The sequence below is a fragment of the Archocentrus centrarchus genome, chromosome 19 (genome assembly GCF_007364275.1).
Source record: "Archocentrus centrarchus isolate MPI-CPG fArcCen1 chromosome 19, fArcCen1, whole genome shotgun sequence".
Taxonomy (NCBI): domain Eukaryota; kingdom Metazoa; phylum Chordata; class Actinopteri; order Cichliformes; family Cichlidae; genus Archocentrus; species Archocentrus centrarchus.
Window position 1 is genome coordinate 10,528,527 of NC_044364.1, and position 19,557 is coordinate 10,548,083.

General features: G+C 41.4%; 2 protein-coding genes across 4 annotated transcripts; one reads left to right on the forward strand and one right to left on the reverse strand.

Moving 5' to 3' along the window:
* Window positions 1–1,533: 1,533 nt before the first annotated feature.
* On the forward strand, window positions 1,534–8,174 carry LOC115798679 (DDB1- and CUL4-associated factor 7-like). Of its 3 annotated transcripts, none has more exons than XM_030755615.1 (8): window positions 1,534–1,754; window positions 1,825–1,990; window positions 3,459–3,617; window positions 4,773–4,884; window positions 4,987–5,105; window positions 5,208–5,417; window positions 5,643–5,760; window positions 7,395–8,174. In XM_030755615.1, exons 2-8 carry the CDS (start codon window positions 1,853–1,855, stop codon window positions 7,565–7,567), a joined length of 1,029 nt encoding a protein of 342 aa, XP_030611475.1. In that variant the 5' UTR covers window positions 1,534–1,754; window positions 1,825–1,852; the 3' UTR covers window positions 7,568–8,174. The 3 variants fall into 3 exon arrangements, with proteins under 3 accessions (XP_030611475.1, XP_030611473.1, XP_030611474.1); XM_030755613.1 differs by having other exon boundaries at window positions 1,838–1,990; XM_030755614.1 differs by having other exon boundaries at window positions 1,534–1,990.
* A 137-nt stretch (window positions 8,175–8,311) lies between these two features.
* Window positions 8,312–18,945, reverse strand: kcnh6b (potassium voltage-gated channel, subfamily H (eag-related), member 6b). The gene is made up of 12 exons (XM_030755612.1): window positions 18,777–18,945; window positions 18,203–18,360; window positions 15,355–15,780; window positions 14,803–15,196; window positions 14,474–14,673; window positions 14,136–14,388; window positions 13,853–14,046; window positions 13,633–13,741; window positions 12,866–13,129; window positions 12,509–12,689; window positions 10,487–10,691; window positions 8,312–10,364 (listed from the first exon to the last, which is right to left on the reverse strand). The coding sequence occupies exons 2-12, from the start codon at window positions 18,344–18,346 to the stop codon at window positions 10,068–10,070; spliced, it is 2,667 nt and encodes an 888-aa protein (XP_030611472.1). The 5' UTR covers window positions 18,347–18,360; window positions 18,777–18,945; the 3' UTR covers window positions 8,312–10,067.
* Between the last annotated feature and the right edge of the window lie 612 nt (window positions 18,946–19,557).

A 19,557-nucleotide genomic window follows, 5' to 3' on the forward strand; every position in this document is an offset into this window, starting at 1 on the left:
TTTGCACACCATGTTTTGGAAACTCTTACGAAAACATACATGACTGGGCAAGCATATATTGTTTCAGGCATTAGCAGGTAGAATAAAATACAAATGCTGTCACTGCTGACAGACGATCCTACACGCATTGTCAAGGTTCCTCAAAGGGCACTTTTAAATCATAAATTGCAAGAAGAAAAGTGTAGTGTTCTGGTGAAAATTACTGAGGTGCTCATGGAGGCGTAGAAACACCCAGATCTTTCACCAGTAATTGAGTCAGTATCACAACACGAAATGGGAGATAGTCCAAAAGTGTAATGGTAAGGTAAGTTTGTGCATAACAGGGTCAAAAGCACTTCTTTTGTTGAGCTTGTCAAGCGGCTTCTCAGGTGTGGAGCACTCCCTCTGCAACGCTGCCTTCCAGTGCTTCTTGTAAACGTACCATTCTAGCATTAAAAAAAGCTTACAGTGCAGTTAAGAGTAGAAAAAATATTTATGATGGCTCGACACACGGGGAGCGACAAACGACAGCGACGAATGGGTCGCATCGCCACTGGGGTGAAACCGAACACACGGGACGCGATAGCGACGGCAGCTTTGCGAATCGCGCTCTTACGTCACTCGTCTCCAAGAAATGTGATTGGTTATGAAACTGGAGGGATTTAGACATTTTCAAAGCAGTCCATGTCAGACACGGCAATAAAGATGAGGAGTCTGAAGATTTTATTGGAACTGACAGAAATCTTGCTGTTAAGTCTGATCTACAAAAGAAAAAGACAACCTCGCGTTCATCCTATATTAGCACAAAAGTCCTCTCTATCCGTCTGTTTAACGTTAGTCTTGCACCAACACGTTCTCATATGGCTGCCTTTTATGTTTAACTCGATAATCACTGCGTGAAGTGTCATATAATATAGGAAAGTCAAACACAGCTAAAACGATGCTTTCCTTCCTGCTGAAAGTGGTTGCAGACTGCAGTGTGTAGCATACTCTTCGCTCATTGGTCAGTCAATGAAACTCTTGCTGATTGGTTTAGTGCCACGCGACAGCGACAAAAGTAGAACATTTTCCAACTTTGTTGTGTCGCGTCGCCTGGTCGCGTGTGCACGTCTACGTGTACGAGCTCGAAATTTCACATGCACGAATGTCGCCGGTCGCTTAGCTGGAGGAGGGCAAGCGATTGTCGCCTCATCGCACAAGCTCCATAGGAAATGAATGGAGAGCGAGCGACGTCGCTCCCCGTGTGTCGAGCCCCTAAAAGTGGCATCAAAAACACAAAAGAAAAAAAGATTAAAGTACAGAAGTAAAACTGAGGTCATTTATATTTTTTCATTCACTCGCTCACCACTATATTCCAGTGTTGGTAAGTTTGCTTATTTTTGAGTAATGTAAGACTACAAAGACTGAAATAAATATATGTACTCAACATCTCCCTTAAATCGCTCGGGAATCAAAGCCCTCTTCTCTCCAAACACTCTTTTCTAAGCCGTTTTGATCCTTTCAGTAATAATTACAACCACTCGTGTTGGTCCCTGAAAGCAGCGCCGGCAGCCTCCATGACGCTCATCATTATACTATTTTCGTCCTCCGGTTGCCGCCATTGCTGCCATATTATGAACATCTTCCAGGAGACCTGCGCTTTAATTTGGACAAATTTAACCGATTTTTTTTTTTTTAATACAACGTGTAGTTTTTACCGCTGGGACAACACCCCGATAACACGGACTCAACAGTTGGCTTACTTCTGTAGAAATCAGCCAATATTAGCAGAGACAGTAAGTTAGATTTGTTAAGTAGGCGGTTGGTACGACGCGTTCAATGTCCTATTTTCCTGTTGGTAATTAGTTGTCTCAAGCAGGGGTTATTTAAAAATATGTCGCTACATGGAAAACGTAAAGAAATCTACAAATATGATGCGCCGTGGACAGTTTACGCCATGAACTGGACGGTCCGACCGGACAAACGCTTCCGCCTGGCGCTCGGTAGCTTTATGGAGGAGTACAATAACAAGGTAACTTCAAGGAACACGTCCTGTCCCATGATGTTGTTTAATGTCAGTGATGGTGATATTATTATTATTATTATTGGTACATTCAACCATGCATTTGACGGGTCTGAGGAGTTTTATTTATAAAGATCAGATTTCTCCCTTCTTTTTCAGGCCTGTCAACTGTAACTGAAAGTAGCTGTTTATCATATAACAGTTTTAACAGGTCAACTTAATTTGGGAAATAGCTGAATATAATCGGATATTAAAATTGTAGGCGTTACATATTGATTGAGTTCACATCAAGGGTCGATTGTATCTTTTTATTGTTATTTATCACTACAAATCCTTGAGCCACCTTAATTTCTTTATATTTTGCTTCAAGGAGCCAGGCTTGCGCAATAGTTCTCCAGGCTTTCTGAAGCCACGTCTTTCTTTGGGCATCCATCCATTTTCATCCACTTATCCAGTTCAGGGTCATTGGCTGCTTTTCACTCATTTTTAGTCCATTCCTTGCTCCTGACCATTTTCAGAGGAATGTTTTGTTAACACTGAGTCATTCAAGCATAACAAAGGCTTCTAACTCAAGGGTTGAAACAGTGATGTGTCTGCACATAAGGGACAACTCAGGAAAGAAAGTTTAAAATTGTATCTTTAGGGACTTTGTTACTATCAGCTTTTTTGCTAAAACACAATTTGTTCCCATTTCTTTGGATGAACCTATGAAAAATGCCAGCGATAATACAGTTTGGCAGGCATAAAATAATATTTTGCACCAAAGAATTCTCAGCCAAAAACTCATCATATCTCACATGGTGTGCAGTGTGTTCTTAAAAAAAAAATTGTGGAAACTGGACAAGAAGAGCCTTGAATGTCCTTCAAGAAGCCTGGAGAACAATTCTTGAAGACTACTTAAAGAAACGAGAAAACTGCTAAAGAGAGTTTAGGCTGTGTTGAAGAATAAAGGTGGTCTTACCAAATACTGACTTTCATGCTTGTTAGAATTGTACAGTTTTTGCCTTGTAAACTGTATTTCCATTTATGTTTGCGCATGTTTCAGTGAATCACTGCACCTTTTTCCCATTTTCCCAACAAAATATAAAGAAATGAGGGGTAATTCAAGACTTTTGCACAGTGCTATATGTACACTAACATAACTCTAGCATAACTATAGGTATAACTAAAACTATAGCATATATTTAAATATCATTACAGTGTGATTAAACTTTGATTAATATTGCAGCAACTGTGTTGATTCATTGATTCAGTTGCCATTGGTGCTAATGAAAACTGGACAAACAGTGAAATTTAAAATTTTGTAAATATTGTTTAACTGAATAAAGGGAAAAAATAAAGTATCCCTGACTGGGTTTTACCCAGCTGTGCACCCTAGTCACAACACTGACTGACTTATTGTATTGTACTGTTTCTGGTTCATATGAGTAACACTACGCTGGCTCACTCAAGGTGAGTTGTTATTGTGTCTCCTCAGGTTCAGATAGTTGGTCTGGAGGAGGAGAGCTCAGAGTTTGTATGTCGAAACACGTTCGACCATCCCTACCCAACCACGAAGATCATGTGGATACCTGACACTAAAGGAGCCTATCCAGACCTGATGGCCACCAGTGGAGACTACCTGAGAATCTGGAGGGTGAGACAACCAATCAGTCCTTGGTGACCGAACCCATGCCACTACAGAGGCATTATATATTATTCAATCTATTCAGCAGTCATAAGTAAAGCTCTTGTAATCCAAAGCATGAAACCAAAACTACATTATAGTGTGGGAGGAAATAAGTCTTATGTGAATATGATTGTCTTACTGTTCTGTGTTGTTTTGTTTTTCCACATAAATGCATAGCTTTCCATGTCAAACATGCCAAGATTGTCATCTTCACATGTTTGATGATTAGGGTCGGATCTGAGTGTGGCTTGTCCATCACAAGTCATTATCCAGCAAGCATATCCTACCTAATCCTCCCTTTTGACACTTAGAATGACAATAAATAAATAAATAAATCTGATGTTTTATTCGGTATGACCTGAAATAAGTGACTGAGACCATAAACTCATCAGGAAAGGCTTTACAGAGGTCCTGGCAGAGGACAGTTTTTCCATACACTTCTACTGAGGTTTCTTGCGCACATTGCTCAAGAGTTGTCCATCATAGTGGATGTGATACAACCAAATGTGTTGGTTTAGGTGGAATTGGTTGCAAAAAGTGTGCTGCACCAAAAACCTGCTTGCAACTGCAATTTGGTTGCCAGCAGACTGTTACGGTAGTTTGCTTGGAATGTGCTGACTTGTCTGCAAGCTGCTATCTGAACGATGGTAAAACTTGAAAAGACTAATCAGCATCTTCCATGCAAACTACCATGGCAATCTGCTGGCAACCAAAGCAATTGCAAAGAGATTTTCGCCAACTGGTTGGGAAATCCACATTTCTCCCTAGCAATTGATTTCTCAGTGACTGCCAGCAACCACTTGCCAACCAGTTGGATAATAGACATTTTTCCTGTGCAACCAGTGGCTGCCAGATGGTTGTGGACTAGTTTCTAGGGCTGTGTGACTTGGGCTTTATTCACTTAACCCTACATTGTCACACATCCAAAATGATGGACCTCAATAAGACCAGAAGTCTCTTTACAGCCACAGGTATTGCCCTATTTAAAAACAATGCAGGTTTAAGGCCATTTTACTTTGGCTTCATTTTTCAGACCTGGAAGCTACATTCATCTTTTATACTGTTTGTGGTTTTAGCTCACATGAAGTTTAGTTAGACAATGACGTGTTTTTCGCTTGGCAGGTGAGTGATGCAGAGACACGTCTGGAGTGTCTGCTCAACAATAACAAGAATTCAGATTTCTGTGCACCCCTCACATCCTTTGACTGGAACGAGGTGGACCCAAACTTGTTAGGTAAAAGCTCAGGACAGGAATCACCACATTTAAGCTATAAACCTGAATTGGAACGATCATTTGAAAATACCAAATGTCATGACTGTATTTTTTTCTGTGCAGGTACTTCGAGTATAGACACAACCTGTACAATCTGGGGGCTGGAGACTGGACAGGTGCTGGGCAGGGTCAACTTAGTGACAGGTCATGTCAAGACGCAGCTCATAGCTCATGACAAAGAGGTAAATGTTATGAGATGATGCATCAGACTTTGTTAAACCACTGTTCGTTTGGACAGACATGTTGGAGTAACAGACCTTGCTCGCTGTCTGCTTGCATCGCAGGTGTATGACATCTCGTTCAGCCGATCGGGCGGTGGCAGGGATATGTTTGCCTCAGTGGGTGCAGATGGCTCAGTCCGCATGTTTGACCTCCGTCACCTCGAACACAGCACTATCATCTATGAGGACCCCCAGCATCACCCGTTGCTCCGGCTCTGCTGGAACAAGCAGGACCCCAGCTACCTGGCTACCATGGCAATGGACAGCTTGGAGGTTAGTGCTGCTCCATCGGAGGGTTCGTCCTGTGAGCTGCACAATGGATACTAACAATCTGCTTTTGTATTGAAAAGTCACCATTTTAAGGGGCTTTGAAATGTAGACTGTACCTAAAGGATGGCTGTAGCCACAGTGATATCACCCTTTGGTTTGTGAACTCATGTTTTGAGTCTCTCGTTGCGTCCGGTTAATGTCTGTGCTGTTGTCGCTGTGAATCCTCAGGTGGTGATTTTAGACGTGCGTGTGCCCTGTACTCCAGTTGCCAGGCTTAACAACCACAGGGCATGTGTCAACGGAATTGCCTGGGCGCCACATTCCTCCTGTCACATCTGTACTGCAGGTGAGCAGGTTTAACAGAGAGCAAAGCAAGAACCTTGATTATAGTCTGCAGTTTTAGAGTTCTGCATAAAAAAAGAAACTGTCAGGAGTTGCCTGGTAGGAGAGGATTACCTAACCTACACATGGGTATTGTACGGCCCCTGGGCCACATTGGGCCCTCTGGCCATGACTGACGTGTGTGCGGTCAAAAGGAAATTAGGATTTACATGTAAATAATTATGAATCATGCAGTCTGTCCCATTTCAGCCACCAAGCACTCTTTGATCAACTCCACATCAGAGAATTGCTTACCGTTTCCAGCAATTTTTGTGGGAAATCACAGGACAACTTTGTTGCAAATTGCAAAAAAAAATAATAAGCCATTCTCTGACTGGGAGTTTATCATTATGCCTTGAGGGAGAAAAAAGAAGCATTTGAGCATGCGCCTCTCTCCAGGCAAACCACAGCAAGACTAATCAAGGTCATTGTGGGAAATGTGGAGCTTCAGTTGAGAAACAAAGCAGACAATTTTAACTTTTTATCCTTGGCTCTGGACATGAGCTGGGCTATCAGCGATACAGCCCAGTTACTCATCTTTGTATGTGGGATAACGAAAGACGGAGCAGCTGGCAGCGATGCTCTAAATGAAAGAGACTAACAGGGAGTGATTTGTTCACAGAGGTAACTGCATGCTTGCATGGGCTGGGGATGAAATGTGACAAATTGGCAGGTGTTAGAACCGATGGCCGTCTAAATCTGACAGGGAAAAATGTCAGACTTTTGTAGCGGATGCAAGATGAAGTGACTGAAATGAGCTGGTTCTCTTTGGATCTACCTTCATATGTGAACAAACAATCTCAGTGATGAAGTTTAACAAATCCAGATACAGATCCTCTCTCAGTGACGATCACTAGTCCACTCTCTTTCGCATTTCCACCTCAGACATTGGACCTGACTTTAATGCAGTTGTTCAAGCCCAAAACAGACTAGATTTATTTCATTGAATAAGAAAAAAGAGCTGAAAAACTACAGATAAAGTCATTAAACTACAAGCAAAACAGCAATAGCACTTTGTATAAATTGAATTTTGTAAAAACATGCGCATTTTGTTCACGGTGTTTTCACTATGCCTGTTTCACATTTTCATTGCCTTATTGTGACACAGCTAAAATGAATGTTGAGCAGAACTGAGTTCAGCTTATTGGTGTGGCCCTCCAGAATGGTCCCAGTTTCTCATGTGGCCCCTTGAGAAAATGAATTGCCCATCCCTGATCTAAAGCATTAACATCACTGCAGTAACTGAGATTGAGCACAAGGGGGAGCCCTTTTGATCAACCCTTTTGGACACTCAAACTGTCTGATTTCAGATTTTAGATCTGAATAAGAGTCAGTCACTTCAGAAGTTGACTTTGAGATAAGTTATAACAGAATGTGTGATGCTTCGGAAAAAAATGGAGCAGATCAGTGGAGGTTTGCACCTCTGATAATTAATTTCTTGATGGGAAGAATCAAGTGAAATCATACTGTTATCTGAGGTACTTGTTTTGTCTTTGCAGAACAGGAAAATGTAGTGTTTGCTAACATTAGTTTCTCCCAGTCTAAATAAAATAAATTGATTGAAATCTAATCTCCTCCCCTCTCCTCCTCTCTGTCTAGCCGATGACCACCAGGCTCTAATCTGGGACATCCAGCAGATGCCGCGGGCCATTGAGGATCCCATACTGGCCTACACAGCAGAGGGAGAGATCAATAACGTCCAGTGGGCTTCCACCCAGCCTGACTGGATCGCTATCTGCTACAACAACTGCCTGGAAATCCTCAGAGTCTGAGCTGCAGTAGGCAGGCGTAAAACAACTCAAAAACATTTTGAATATGCTGACACGACTTTGTTAAAGGAATTTTTTTTTGTTTGTGAAGGAGTTTTCAACAACTTTCAGATCATCTTCGTGTTGATGCAGATGATGTATATAAACTGTATATATGAACAGCATACATCATATAGACACCAGGACAACAATGCTATAAATATGGAAAGCAAGACTTTATGATTAAAAAATATCACCGAATAAGAAAACTGTGAGGTCAAAGAACAAAAAAGTCTCAAATATTGAAGACTGTTACATTTCTGACACAAAGGGTCAAAAAGCCTCAAAGCCTTTAGCATGCTGTCTAACGATAAGTTAGTCAGTTACATCCCTGTTTTTAAATGCTTAATAGTGCATTTTGTCTTGTACTTTAAGCCATTTTGTCATTTTCTAATATTTTTTTTCTTATGCTACAAAATGTGTCTTTAGCCATATTGAAAAGTGGCTTGAATGTGGTCAGTGTGCTTATACTGTTTTATTAACTTATATATTTTATTATTTTTGAATTGAAAAACATCTCTGTTGTGATACGAGTCTGTGCAGTAACAATTAAATGTGCAGTATTAACTGACCATAATACAGATTACACCAGTAATTTTATTCATGGTAATATTCATTGATTTTTATACAGAAATAAATAGTCCTTCACAGTTTATACCACGATGTAGGTGTCGTGTCTAGACAACAGTTAAAAAATATTTCAGCCAGAAGTGACTCATTAAAACCTTGATAAGAAATCTCTTGTACAGATCCAGTTAGAAATGATAGGTTACTGTAACATACAGAGAAAACCCTGCCTGAAGAACACCATCCAAGATCTCTGTATTATAACATTGTTAGAGAATAATGTTCCTCAATGTAAAAATGCAAAGACTTTAAATATCTTATCTGCAGTACATATCATCATCAAAAGATTCAGAGAAATCTATGCACAAAGGAAAAGGTGAAAGTCAATATTGGATGCCTATGATTCTGTCATAAAATTAGTGCATGGGCTCAGAAATCATTTGCTGTGAACACAGTTCACTGTGCCATCCAAAAATGCAGGTTAAAGCTCTATCATATAAAGAAGAAGCCTTATGTGAACGTGATCCAGGAATGCCCTCGTGTCTGGGCCAGCTCATCGCTCCACATGTATGAAATGCACATAGAAATTAGGGAGTGAAAACTAAACGTCCATTTGGAGAGTACAGGTGGATGCTGGGGTGGTGGAGGGGTTAAAAACAACACATTGATGTGGGGCAGCAGCACTGACACGTCAGAGGGAGAGATGGAAAATTCTATAGACCACCAAACTGAGAGAGTGCGTCATATATACCACATATGACATAAGAAGAGAGGCGATTTTGTGTGTGTGTGTGAGACGCAGCGCAACCCGAGTAACCTGCTTGATCCAGCTCTCAGGCTTTGCTCCATTTGCTCTAAGCTGGGACAGTTGGTTTCTCTTTACAGCACTGTATTTTCTTTAAAGATATCACTCTTTGCATTTAAATCTTGCCAATTGTATTTCATTATATGTTTACTATAACAATATCAGTAGTGGGCTGTCAGACCAGAGTTACTGGATAGAAGCTCAGTTCCAGTCAGCAAGGGAAATTTTCAGGATTTAAACAGGATCAGGAACAAACTTTACATGAACAGGGATGCCACTCACTATGATTACGGAGCTGACATTTCTAGATCCCTGTGCTGATTAATTAGCAGTTATCTACCTAAAATATAACACGTTTTCTGTCAGTTTTTCATTCAAAAGAGTTAAAATGTTTTCAAGTTTTTTTCTGGAGGCAAATGTGAAGTACAATGCCCAGCCAAAGAAAAAGTTACACACTTTAATATTTCATTGGACTGCCTTTAACTTTGATGATGACACGCATTCGCCGTGGTTTTGATAAACTTAGGCAGTGTCGCTACATTTATATCCAACCAGAGCTGCATTCATTTTTCCCAAGATCTTGTATTGATAATGGGAGAGTCGGACCGCTAAAATATTCTCCAGCACATCCCAAAGATTCCCAGTGGGGTTAAGGTCTGGACTCTGTGGTGGTCAATCCATGTGTGAAAATGCTTCCTGAGCCACTCTTTGACAATTTGAGCCAGATGGATCCTGGCATTGTCATCTTGGAATATTCTTCTGCCTCCAGGGAAGAAAAAAAATCCATTGATGGAAAAACCTTGTCATTCAGTATATTCAAGTAGTCAGCTCACCTAATTTTTTGGGCACATACATACCATTGCTAACATTACTGAACACAGACCTCCAATTCTTACTTGTTTGCTTACTTAAATTCAGGTGGTGACTTTTTTTTTTTGGCTGGGCAGTGTATAAAACCCTTCTTTGCAAGCACTTTCTGCCTTCAACAGTGTGCAATGTCCAGATGTGTAATGATAAACAATTCTTTGACGACAAACAGATGGACTGGTCGCACAGCTGCTTCTGAATGTTTTTAAGTAGCAGGTCTGGCTGTCAGACGACAGGGAGGACAGGATCCGAGAGGTGTTTCTGGATCTCCACCAGTCCTGAGGGAATGTCCAGGCTCTCTGGCAGTGAGGGGTAGCGGAGGTTACCACACAGCCTGGAACTGTCCATGAGGGAGGATTTTACTGATGGCTTGGGCAGCTGTGGGGTTAACCCTGTATCTGTGTCAGTTTCGGGGGTGACGGCTATGAACATGGTGTCATCAGATGCCGCAGTCACATGGATCCCACTGGACAGTGATTCCTGGGATTTGCTGGTGAATTTAAGGTCTGTCTCAGCTGAGGTCTAAAGTAAAAAAAACCCCACAAAGGTTGAGATGTAAGAACATAAGATCTGTTTCCGATATATAACAAAGATGTTTGGCTTAACTGATGAATTGTCAAGTTTTATTTGGTTTGACGCCATACCTGTGTTGGTGCTCGGCTGTCAATCTGTATGGGAGAAACGGGATACATGTTATGGAGCACTGGATTCCCAGCCCCATACAGACCAGATGAATCAGTATGGAGAGTGCTGGACGATACAGTGCTGTAAGCTGGAGGTACAGGGGCGATCTGCCTCTGGAGAAGCTGCAGAATAACACTGATGTCAGTTGTCATGCGAGTCTCAAGTCTGGGGAAAACAAGAGAACACAATTAAGAGATGCTGGGCATATGAGAAGAATGAAGTAAAGTGACAATAAATTGGACATCTAAAATGGGTTTTGACCAGTGCATATTTCAGCTGAGACTCAATTCAAAAGTGAGTCTATCCTCGTAGGCTTCCATGTTACATGCTCAGTCTTACACCAGAAATAAACATGTTTACAGCCATCTGATTTATTTATTTATTGACTTGTTGGTTTAAATTTTTATTAAAGCTTAAAGCTTGTATTATTCGGGGCATGCCATAGGCTGACACAGGTGGTTGCTGACACAGGCGGCTGTAGCCAATAGGCGTCACTTCTGCTAATTTGAGTAACTTAGATGCACCTTTTGAATGTGTTTGTATGCCTGATGCCTTTTGGAGCAAACATATGGCTAGCTGTGTGGGTAATTAATTAATTAATAACTTAACAGCAGATCTATGAAGTCTGTTTTCCAGTTTTGGTGAGTGAGTTTTAATTATTTTCTCTGTATTTTACTATTAATTACTATATTAATTAGCAGGTATCTGTTTATACGTGCTGCAGCCATACAGCCACAAGGCTACAGGTTGCTAACCAAGCTTGCTAGCATAAGCCAATAATTTACTGCTCAAAATGTTTAAATATGGCAACTTTTGGCTCAAAAAAAGCCATAACAGAAACAGAGTGCAGTGAATTGTACTATGAAAACTACCCCCAGTGGAGAGGAAAATTATTGCCTGTGCAGTATGTAACAGAGGGTTGAAAGGCTAACAAAATACCTTTAGCTGGCTAAAAATATTAGTTTTTGCTGTGTTTCAGGAACATTTTAACACCATATGTCCAATTAGCTGTAGGAAAGTTAACTAGATATAGCAAGCTGCTATTGAGGCTTTGAAGACACATGACCACTAACCATGTGACATTAATTGTCTACCATTTTGGATATGTCACAGTGGCCTCAAGACTGGTTTGCGGCGCACTTTTTCAAGTTACACTGCCACTCAGCTTAGTTTGTGAGTATTTGCAGACAAACATGTAAAACTACAAGCAGCCATGGGAATCTGCTAGAAACCAAATCAGTCACTAGGAGATTTTTGTTGTAGCATCTGATTTCTCGTAGTGAGAGCCAGCAACCTCCAGGAACCACTGCCCACCGGTTGTGGGAAAAGACATATTTCCCTACAAACTGGTGGTTGTATCATGTCCAGTATGACAAACAACTCTCAAGCAAAGTGCAGCTTGGTAGTGGATTCCACCACACACTAACCTTTTGGCACTGTTCAGTTTTTAGGTAAAAAAACAAATAACAAGAAGGCACTTTTTTGTAATACAAAGTCAGTGGAGGTCCATAAATATTTTCCCTCTGGTGTCTTAAGTGAGCTCTGTCTCTACACTAAAACTGAGGCTTCAAAACTGGAGCATCTTTTCACATCAAGTCAGGTTTTGCCAAAAGAAATGAGAAAAGTGGCTCTAAGTCTCAGTTGGAACTAAAGAAAATAGCTAAAGGATGGCTTGGAGTGATGCCTGGGAAATGAGAATAGTATATAGTCTATAATTTTGGAAATGGATTTTTTAAAAGAAAGTATGTTGATTGTTCAGCAATGTAATGATCAAGATTACATCAGGGTAATGCAATCAATTTGACTAAGCCCCTCGCTTCTGTTACAGCAAGGCCTATCATACTGCTGTGTACAGCACATCTGATATATAGGAGAGAGAATTTGTTGTTGGCGGAATTCAGGCAGTGAGTCAAAAATCACAGCCACTCATATATTTTTCTAACAAGCAGCTAAGATTAAAAGGTGAATAGCAGCAAATGCACCTGTTGAGCTGTGAATGCAAAATTTCAAGGCGTGCCTCGAGCTCACTGGGCCTTTCTTCTGTGAATGGCGGTGGGTGGCATGAGTTGTGGACAGAAGATGATCGCCAGGCACAACTGGAAAACTGCTGTGGCTGTCTGTCTGACCAGTATTGATACATCTCTGACACATTCAGAGATGAGGCTGAGGAAAATACCAAGACAAGCGACATATTTGAGGTGTTTCTGTGGGCTTAGCATACACACAAAACAACCCAAACCTTTTAAACAGGGTAATAGTCAAGCCCCAATGAGATGTCAACAGTAGAAGTCTGTCATAGAACTTTATGCCTTTCCATTTCATAGTACATTTCTATGTACCTTGGGGGCCCCGATCACACACTGCATCTCTTCCCACAGAGGTGCCACTTGGGGGACGCAGTTGGACTACAGAGGAAGAGTAATCCCGCCTACTAACTTCTGGAGGGTAAAGCTCTGCTTTGGCACCATGGGCAAGAGGTTTTTCGAAGTCCTCGCTTGACTGTGAACATGGGGATCCACAGCTACAACAGTCCTCCCAGCGGGGATGAGGATGTGACTGATGAAAGGACTGAACAGGGTACGAGTCTTCATGATCAATTCCATCTGTTTAAAGAAAAGCATTTCAGTATAGTTTTTCCACATATTAATCCTGTTTAGGCTGCCGGACTCCCAAAGATGGCTCAATTTAAAGCCAAGTTGAAACACAGAAAGACAACCATACTCATGTTCATATTTTGCCTGTGGTTTATATCCTTGCCTTGGTTTCTTATCCTAGAGGAACTTTAAGGAGAACATTCAAACTCTGTACTTACATTCAGAGATCATCCTAATATATTTTTGTGCAAGATCAGTTGAACTGGTGCGTTCTTTTACACCTTAAAAGAACGCCTTTTACACCAATTACCAAAAGGTGGTCTATTGTCTGGTTGGTGGTGTAACACTTTCCAAACCTATAAGGCTTTTAGGCATGAAATGGCTCATCATGTCAATCACGTTGTTTGCAGATCTGTCTGTGCATTAATTTCATGTATCATATGCTTGTATCATATGCTAGATATGCTTGACTATAGCATTTAAAAAAAACGACTACAAACCCCAAATCTCACCTGGCCTATTCCGGCAGTCCAGTGAGTGTATTTTGCGTCTTGGTTTGTGGTGATATTCACAGTCATCGCCGGAATCATCAGCTGTTATTATTGGTGGCTCTTGATCAGCCTAAAGACCACAGAAAAAAATCTAATTCATTAACTGGCCAAAGTGACAGTATAAAATATAATTCTGATTTTAACATTAGGTGAACTTTATTATATTAAAGTGTCAATGTACATCTCTCAGGTCAAAGGTTATTTCCAGGTTCCTCCAGAAGTTGTCTGCAAAGCTCGGGTACATATCCAGGACCTCAAGAAGGTCATCCCTCAGGATGCGGTGCAGGTCACAGTAGGTGATGGTGTGTACATCTGAACTGGACTTTCCTGGCTCATTATGCAGATGGATATTCTCACCAAAGATGTGATTCTTCTCTGCAAGAGGATGAAGGTTTATTTTACTTGAGAAGGTAATTTTTGAAAGGACTTAAGGAGTAAAATAATCTGTTCTTACATAGCTTTACCTAATATGGCTACCACTACATCATCTCTGGAGACCTGGATAGAACCACGTGAGATGAAGCAAAGAGAGTTGAGAATGTCTCCATAGTGAATCAGAGTATCTCCTGGAGGTGCGTGAACTGTCTTGAACCTCATGGATAAGGCGCGCAGACATGCTTGGCTGCCTCCTCGGAAAGCCTTGCAGTTCTGTAGCAGAGAGCGGTGCAAATGCAAACAGATGTCTTCCTGCAGAGACTCTGGAAATCCCTTCAACACCTGAACAAAGAAATACAATCAGGACACATATAACAAGAAGTGCAACAAAGGACATCAAAGGAGCATCACCACTTTAGTTACTTACAGCATTCATGTCGATGCCATTTGTGTATGTCCACGCATGCTGGAAGTACTCCTCTAGTCTTTGGCGCAGATTACCTGGAATCTGATGGAAGCGGATAAACTCTTTGACTCTCAGCATCTGAGTGTGGTACCGGGTTGTACCAGTGTATAGCCGCTGGATGATGGCAGATACATTGCCAAATATACTGGCATACATGAGAGCTGATACAGAAGCAAAAAAAGACAAGAAGACACAGGGGATTGGGTCATTTCAGATGTAATAGTTTTAAAGTTGTGTCAGTACCCAACTGCTAACTTTCATAAAGTTCATAACAGTGTTCTTCAACTTACATCCAATGACCATGACACAGATGGAGAATATCTTCTCTGAGTTTGTGTTTGGAGACACGTTACCAAACCCCACACTCGTCAAACTGCTCAGGGTGAAGTACAGAGCTGTGACATACTTGTCTTTGACTGATGGACCAGAACTGGAGTCACTTTCATTGTAAGCCTTTCCAAGTTGCTCAGCTAGGTTGTCCAGCCAACCGGTCTCTGTGTATGGCCTCTCCACAAAGCCAATGGCATACCATATGCATGCGAGCCAATGGGCGATGAGTACAAAGGTACACATAAGCAAGAAGAGGACAGCAGCGCCATATTCAGAATATCGGTCCAGCTTTCTCGCCACACGGACCAATCGCAGCAGCCGAGCTGTTTTCAGGAGGCTTGTTAAGGTTGCCATCTTTGGTATCAACAGGGAAGATGTTAGGCAAGCATGGGCAGGTAAAAGGTCAATCAGCATTAACAGCTTTAGGAAACTCAGTAGGAAACAATTTTTAGAAATTTAGACACTTCAGGACATCAAACATTTGAAGCTTTAGAAAGAATCAGAATTCTTACCTCATCCGAGCTAGATCTGAAAATGAGAAGATCAAACGGGATTGCTGCAAACAGATCAATAGGAAACCAGCCTTTGATGTAATGCTTTGCTATCTGGCTCGGCTGTGTGACCACCTCATCGTTTTGGTTCACATATGTTGTCCGAAGGTTGATGATTATATCCACAATAAACAGTACGTCCACCAAGAGATCTGCCACATTCAGAGGGTTACATGTGTAGCCACAACTCCTTTGACGTAAATTCCCATGTTCATCCAACAGGAAAGCAGCTGAATAAGGAGTAATAACAGCTGTGTAGAGGACCAGGAGGAGAATAATCCAGTCCCAAAAAGCCTTAAAGGGGCTGTAATGAAGCAAGATCCACCATGTCGTTTCTGGGACCTGGAGTTTGTATTCAGGCAGCACATCAGACTCCAAAGAGAGAACCTAAGCATATAAGGAATGCATTAGTATGCTTTTTTACTCATTTCAGAGGGGAATTGTGACATTTAATTTACACTCCTTTAATTCCTTTTGAGGAAAATATTTCTTCTCCCAGAAGGCAAATGAATATCCTTTACTTTACTTTACTTTATTGCATTTAGCCGACGCTTTTATCCAAAGCGACCAAAGCGATCCATCCACCATATCCATCATAAATCTGAATCCTATCTTCCTTTGATGAAAAGAAGACCTAATCTTTTGCATGCAAACGACAACAATAAACCAAGTACATTCTCTGAAAGGAACATTAGTCTTTCTAGTAAGTCTCTCATGAACTAAGCAACAAACCTTGTTAGAGCACATACGGTTTTGACCAGGTTCTTGTTGGAGACTGCATGCTTTTGTTTTGCAACCTTGCAGGTCCAACAAATCTTTGACCATCCTGTCATTAGTGACTTTCAGCAGACACAAGACTTGGATAAAGGTTAGATCCAGATAAGGCAACTATATCCACATTTTCCAAAAACCTTAGAGAATGGTAAAATAACAGCATCCTGTTATCAGCAGTGTAAGAGATGACTGAGTGCAGGATGTTCATGGGCTAGAGGGCAGTAATGATGAGTTGGTCATGTGCTGCCACTGTCACTGAGTTCTGCCTATACCCTCAATATTATATTATTAAATCTCACCAACTTTGCAGCTACACTATATTGCCAAACGTATTCACTCACCCATCAAAATCACTGAATTTAGGTTTTCCAATCACTTCCATGGTCACAGGTGTATAAAACCAAGCATCTGGGCATGCAGACTGCTTCTACAAATATCTGTGAAAGAATGGGTCGCTCTCAGGAGCTCAGTGAATTCCAGCGTGGTACTGTGATAGGATGCCACCTGGTACCATGATAGGATGCCACCTGTGCAACAAGTCCAGTTGTGAAATTTCCTCTCTACTAAATATTCCACGGTCAAATTTTAGTGGTATTATAACAAAGTGGATGCGATTGGGAACAAAAGCAACTCAGCCACGAAGTGGTAGGCCACATAAAATCACAGAGCAGGGTCAGCAGATGCTGAGCACATCGCCAATTTTCTGCAGAGTCAATCACTACAGACCTCCAGACTTCATGTGGCCTTCAAATTAGCTCAAGAACAGTGCTTAGAGAGCTTCATGGAATGGGTTTCCATAGCTGAGCAGCTGCATCCAAGTCTTACATCACCAAGCACAATGCAAAATGTCGGATGCAGTGCTGTAAAGTACACCGCCACTGGACTCTAGAGCAATGGAGACATTAGGAGTGACAAATTACACTTCTTTATCTGGCAAGCTGGTGTACGAGTCTGGGTTTGGTGGTTGCCAGGAGAACAGTACTTGTCTGACTGCACTGTGCCAAAGGGGGCATTATAGCATGGGGTTGTTTTTCAGGGGTCTGGCTTGGCCCCTTAGTTCTAGTGAAAGGAACACTTGATGCTTCAGCATACCAAGACATTTTGGACAATTTTATGCTCCCAACTTTGTGGGAACTGTTGGGGATGGCCCCTTCCTGTTCCAACATGACTGCGTACCAGTGGGCAAAGCAAGGTCCTTGTAGAGTTCTGACCTCAACCCAATAGAAGGCCTTTGGGATGGATTAGAGCAGAGACTGCAGGCCAGGTCTTCTCGTCCAACATCAGTATCTGACCTCACAAATGGGCTTCTGGGAGAATCATCAAAAATTCCCATATACACACTCCTAAACCTTATGGAAAGCCTTCCCAGTAAGCTGTTATAGCTCCAAAGGATGGGCTGACATCATATTAAACCCTATGGATCAAGAATGGGTCATCACTCAAGTTCATATGCAAGTGAAGGCAGGCAAGCGAATACTTTGGGCAATATAGTTTAGCTCTAGCAGAAAGACAGATTAGAAGATTGACAGTAGACAGACAGGAATCACCACGTACCCCACATGCAAGATCACATCCCTACCACACATCCCTACCATTTGTTTTAAATCCATCTATCATGATCCCACAGAGGCAGTGATGCAGGTCACCAAGCCTTAGGGGTCCAGCATTATTAACAGTAGGTGTTAATTTAACTGTGGCTCAGTTGTTTTGTCACAGTTGGTGTAAGTTTGTTTTTCACACCCAATGAGGGCAACAGCAAACCACCTAATCACCTACTGATTTTTCCACTAACAGGTTAATTAACAGAAGTCTTCCAGCATGGAAACTTTCTAGAAGCCTGTTTTTTTCTTAGTGTTTAAAATGCGATCACTTAGAGCTACATTGATGAACCGAGTCGGGTCAGCAGTGAATGTGATGATAGGGGCAATACAGTCAGACTTGCACATGAAATGTGTTAACAAATGACCACATTTCATTCATTTAGATCTCATAAATGGGATCTTCAGAGCCCACGTGAGGTTCTCAGCTGTCATACCTGTGTGACCTTCTCTGTGACATTTGGGGAGCGCTCCTCCACCTTGAATGAGCCACGGAACTCCATTCGAGGAGTTGGAGATGAACGGCATTCAGGGCTCCTGATGGCTGCTCCCTCACTCTTCATGAGGTCTGACTCAGACATGAAGCTTTGCTGGCCTAGGTATGATCAGAGAAACACTTCTTTATATTTAAGCTGGTTTTGAAATATTTTTTCATTCATTTTCTGGAAAGAAGTTTAACTTTCTCATAATATTAAGACAGTGATGACAGTGACTGATGTGGTTTCCTGTCTGTATGGACTTATACTGTGGATTTGTATAAAGGAACCTCAGTATTTAAATCTGCATGAAAAAAAAACTTCTTACTACACATTGCTTCTCTGATACAAACTCCTCTGTGCCCTGATTTCCCAGAATGCCCATCTAGCTGTGCCCCTCCCAAAATTCTGTGCCCTCACATAGTGCATAGTCAATACTCACTGCATAGCAAAGGCAGGATTTACATTGCTGAACAATCTTTCAATAGTCGATCAAATCTTCAGTCATACATCACTAAAAATGAACATGACATACCTGATTTGAAACCCCAACGTAAGATCCTCCTTCAACACCAATATGCATCCAAAATATCCATCCTTTTGATCACTTTTTGGACAAGTGTCTTCAAAAACATTCAGCCTCCTCTCATATTTGGGTAAAACAAATGTACATGTTTCCCGCTGTGTGGCTGCAGACATCAGTATTGAAGCCTCCACTCTGGCACGCAGCAGAGAACTGGCCTGCAGCTTGCATGCGACTGTGCAACTTTCCCCGACGCTGGAAACTGATCAATGTCACGCTATAGCTGAGAAAAACCAGCCGGAAAATCAATGATTTGCATTGATATCAGAACAAATGGGCTCAGAGCCATTATAGTAGACCTCCCTGTTGACATCAAATTATCATTTCAATGTTCTAATTTGGTTTTAATTAGATTACATTTTAGAGTATAGTTGAGGCTGTGACAGCACGATGTAGCGTTGGAAAAGTTGAAAACAAAATTAGGAATAGTGCCACGACCTCTATATATTCCATGAAAACTGTTGATGTGCAAGCTTATTGATTGAAATGTTGACATTACAGTTAATACAATGGGGTAATGACCCATTATGACATTGGGTCAAAATGTCCTTCAGCTGCAACCTTTAACAGCTGTATTCTTTTTGTTGTGTTCTCAAAAATATTTTATATCCAATTTTAACTCTTTTTAAACATTTTTAATGCAAAAGAAAAATATAACAGTAGATGAGGGATCACAGTAGGTACACACGGTAGGTGTATCGCACCTATGCTTTACATGCCTTAACTTAAAATT

Coding starts and splice junctions, on each gene's coding strand:
- LOC115798679 (XM_030755613.1), top strand. CDS start 1,536: ATGACGCTCATCATTATACTATTTTCGTCCTCCGGTTGCCGCCATTGC. Junction 1,991..3,458: donor TGGAGGAGTACAATAACAAG/GTAACTTCAAGG, acceptor GTGTCTCCTCAG/GTTCAGATAGTTGGTCTGGA. Junction 4,885..4,986: donor GGTGGACCCAAACTTGTTAG/GTAAAAGCTCAG, acceptor TTTTCTGTGCAG/GTACTTCGAGTATAGACACA.
- kcnh6b (XM_030755612.1), bottom strand. CDS start 18,346: ATGTCTGAGTCAGACCTCATGAAGAGTGAGGGAGCAGCCATCAGGAGC. Junction 14,674..14,802: donor CTGTGTCATGGTCATTGGAT/GTAAGTTGAAGA, acceptor CTTCTGTATCAG/CTCTCATGTATGCCAGTATA. Junction 12,690..12,865: donor GTGTGATCGGGGCCCCCAAG/GTACATAGAAAT, acceptor TATTTTCCTCAG/CCTCATCTCTGAATGTGTCA.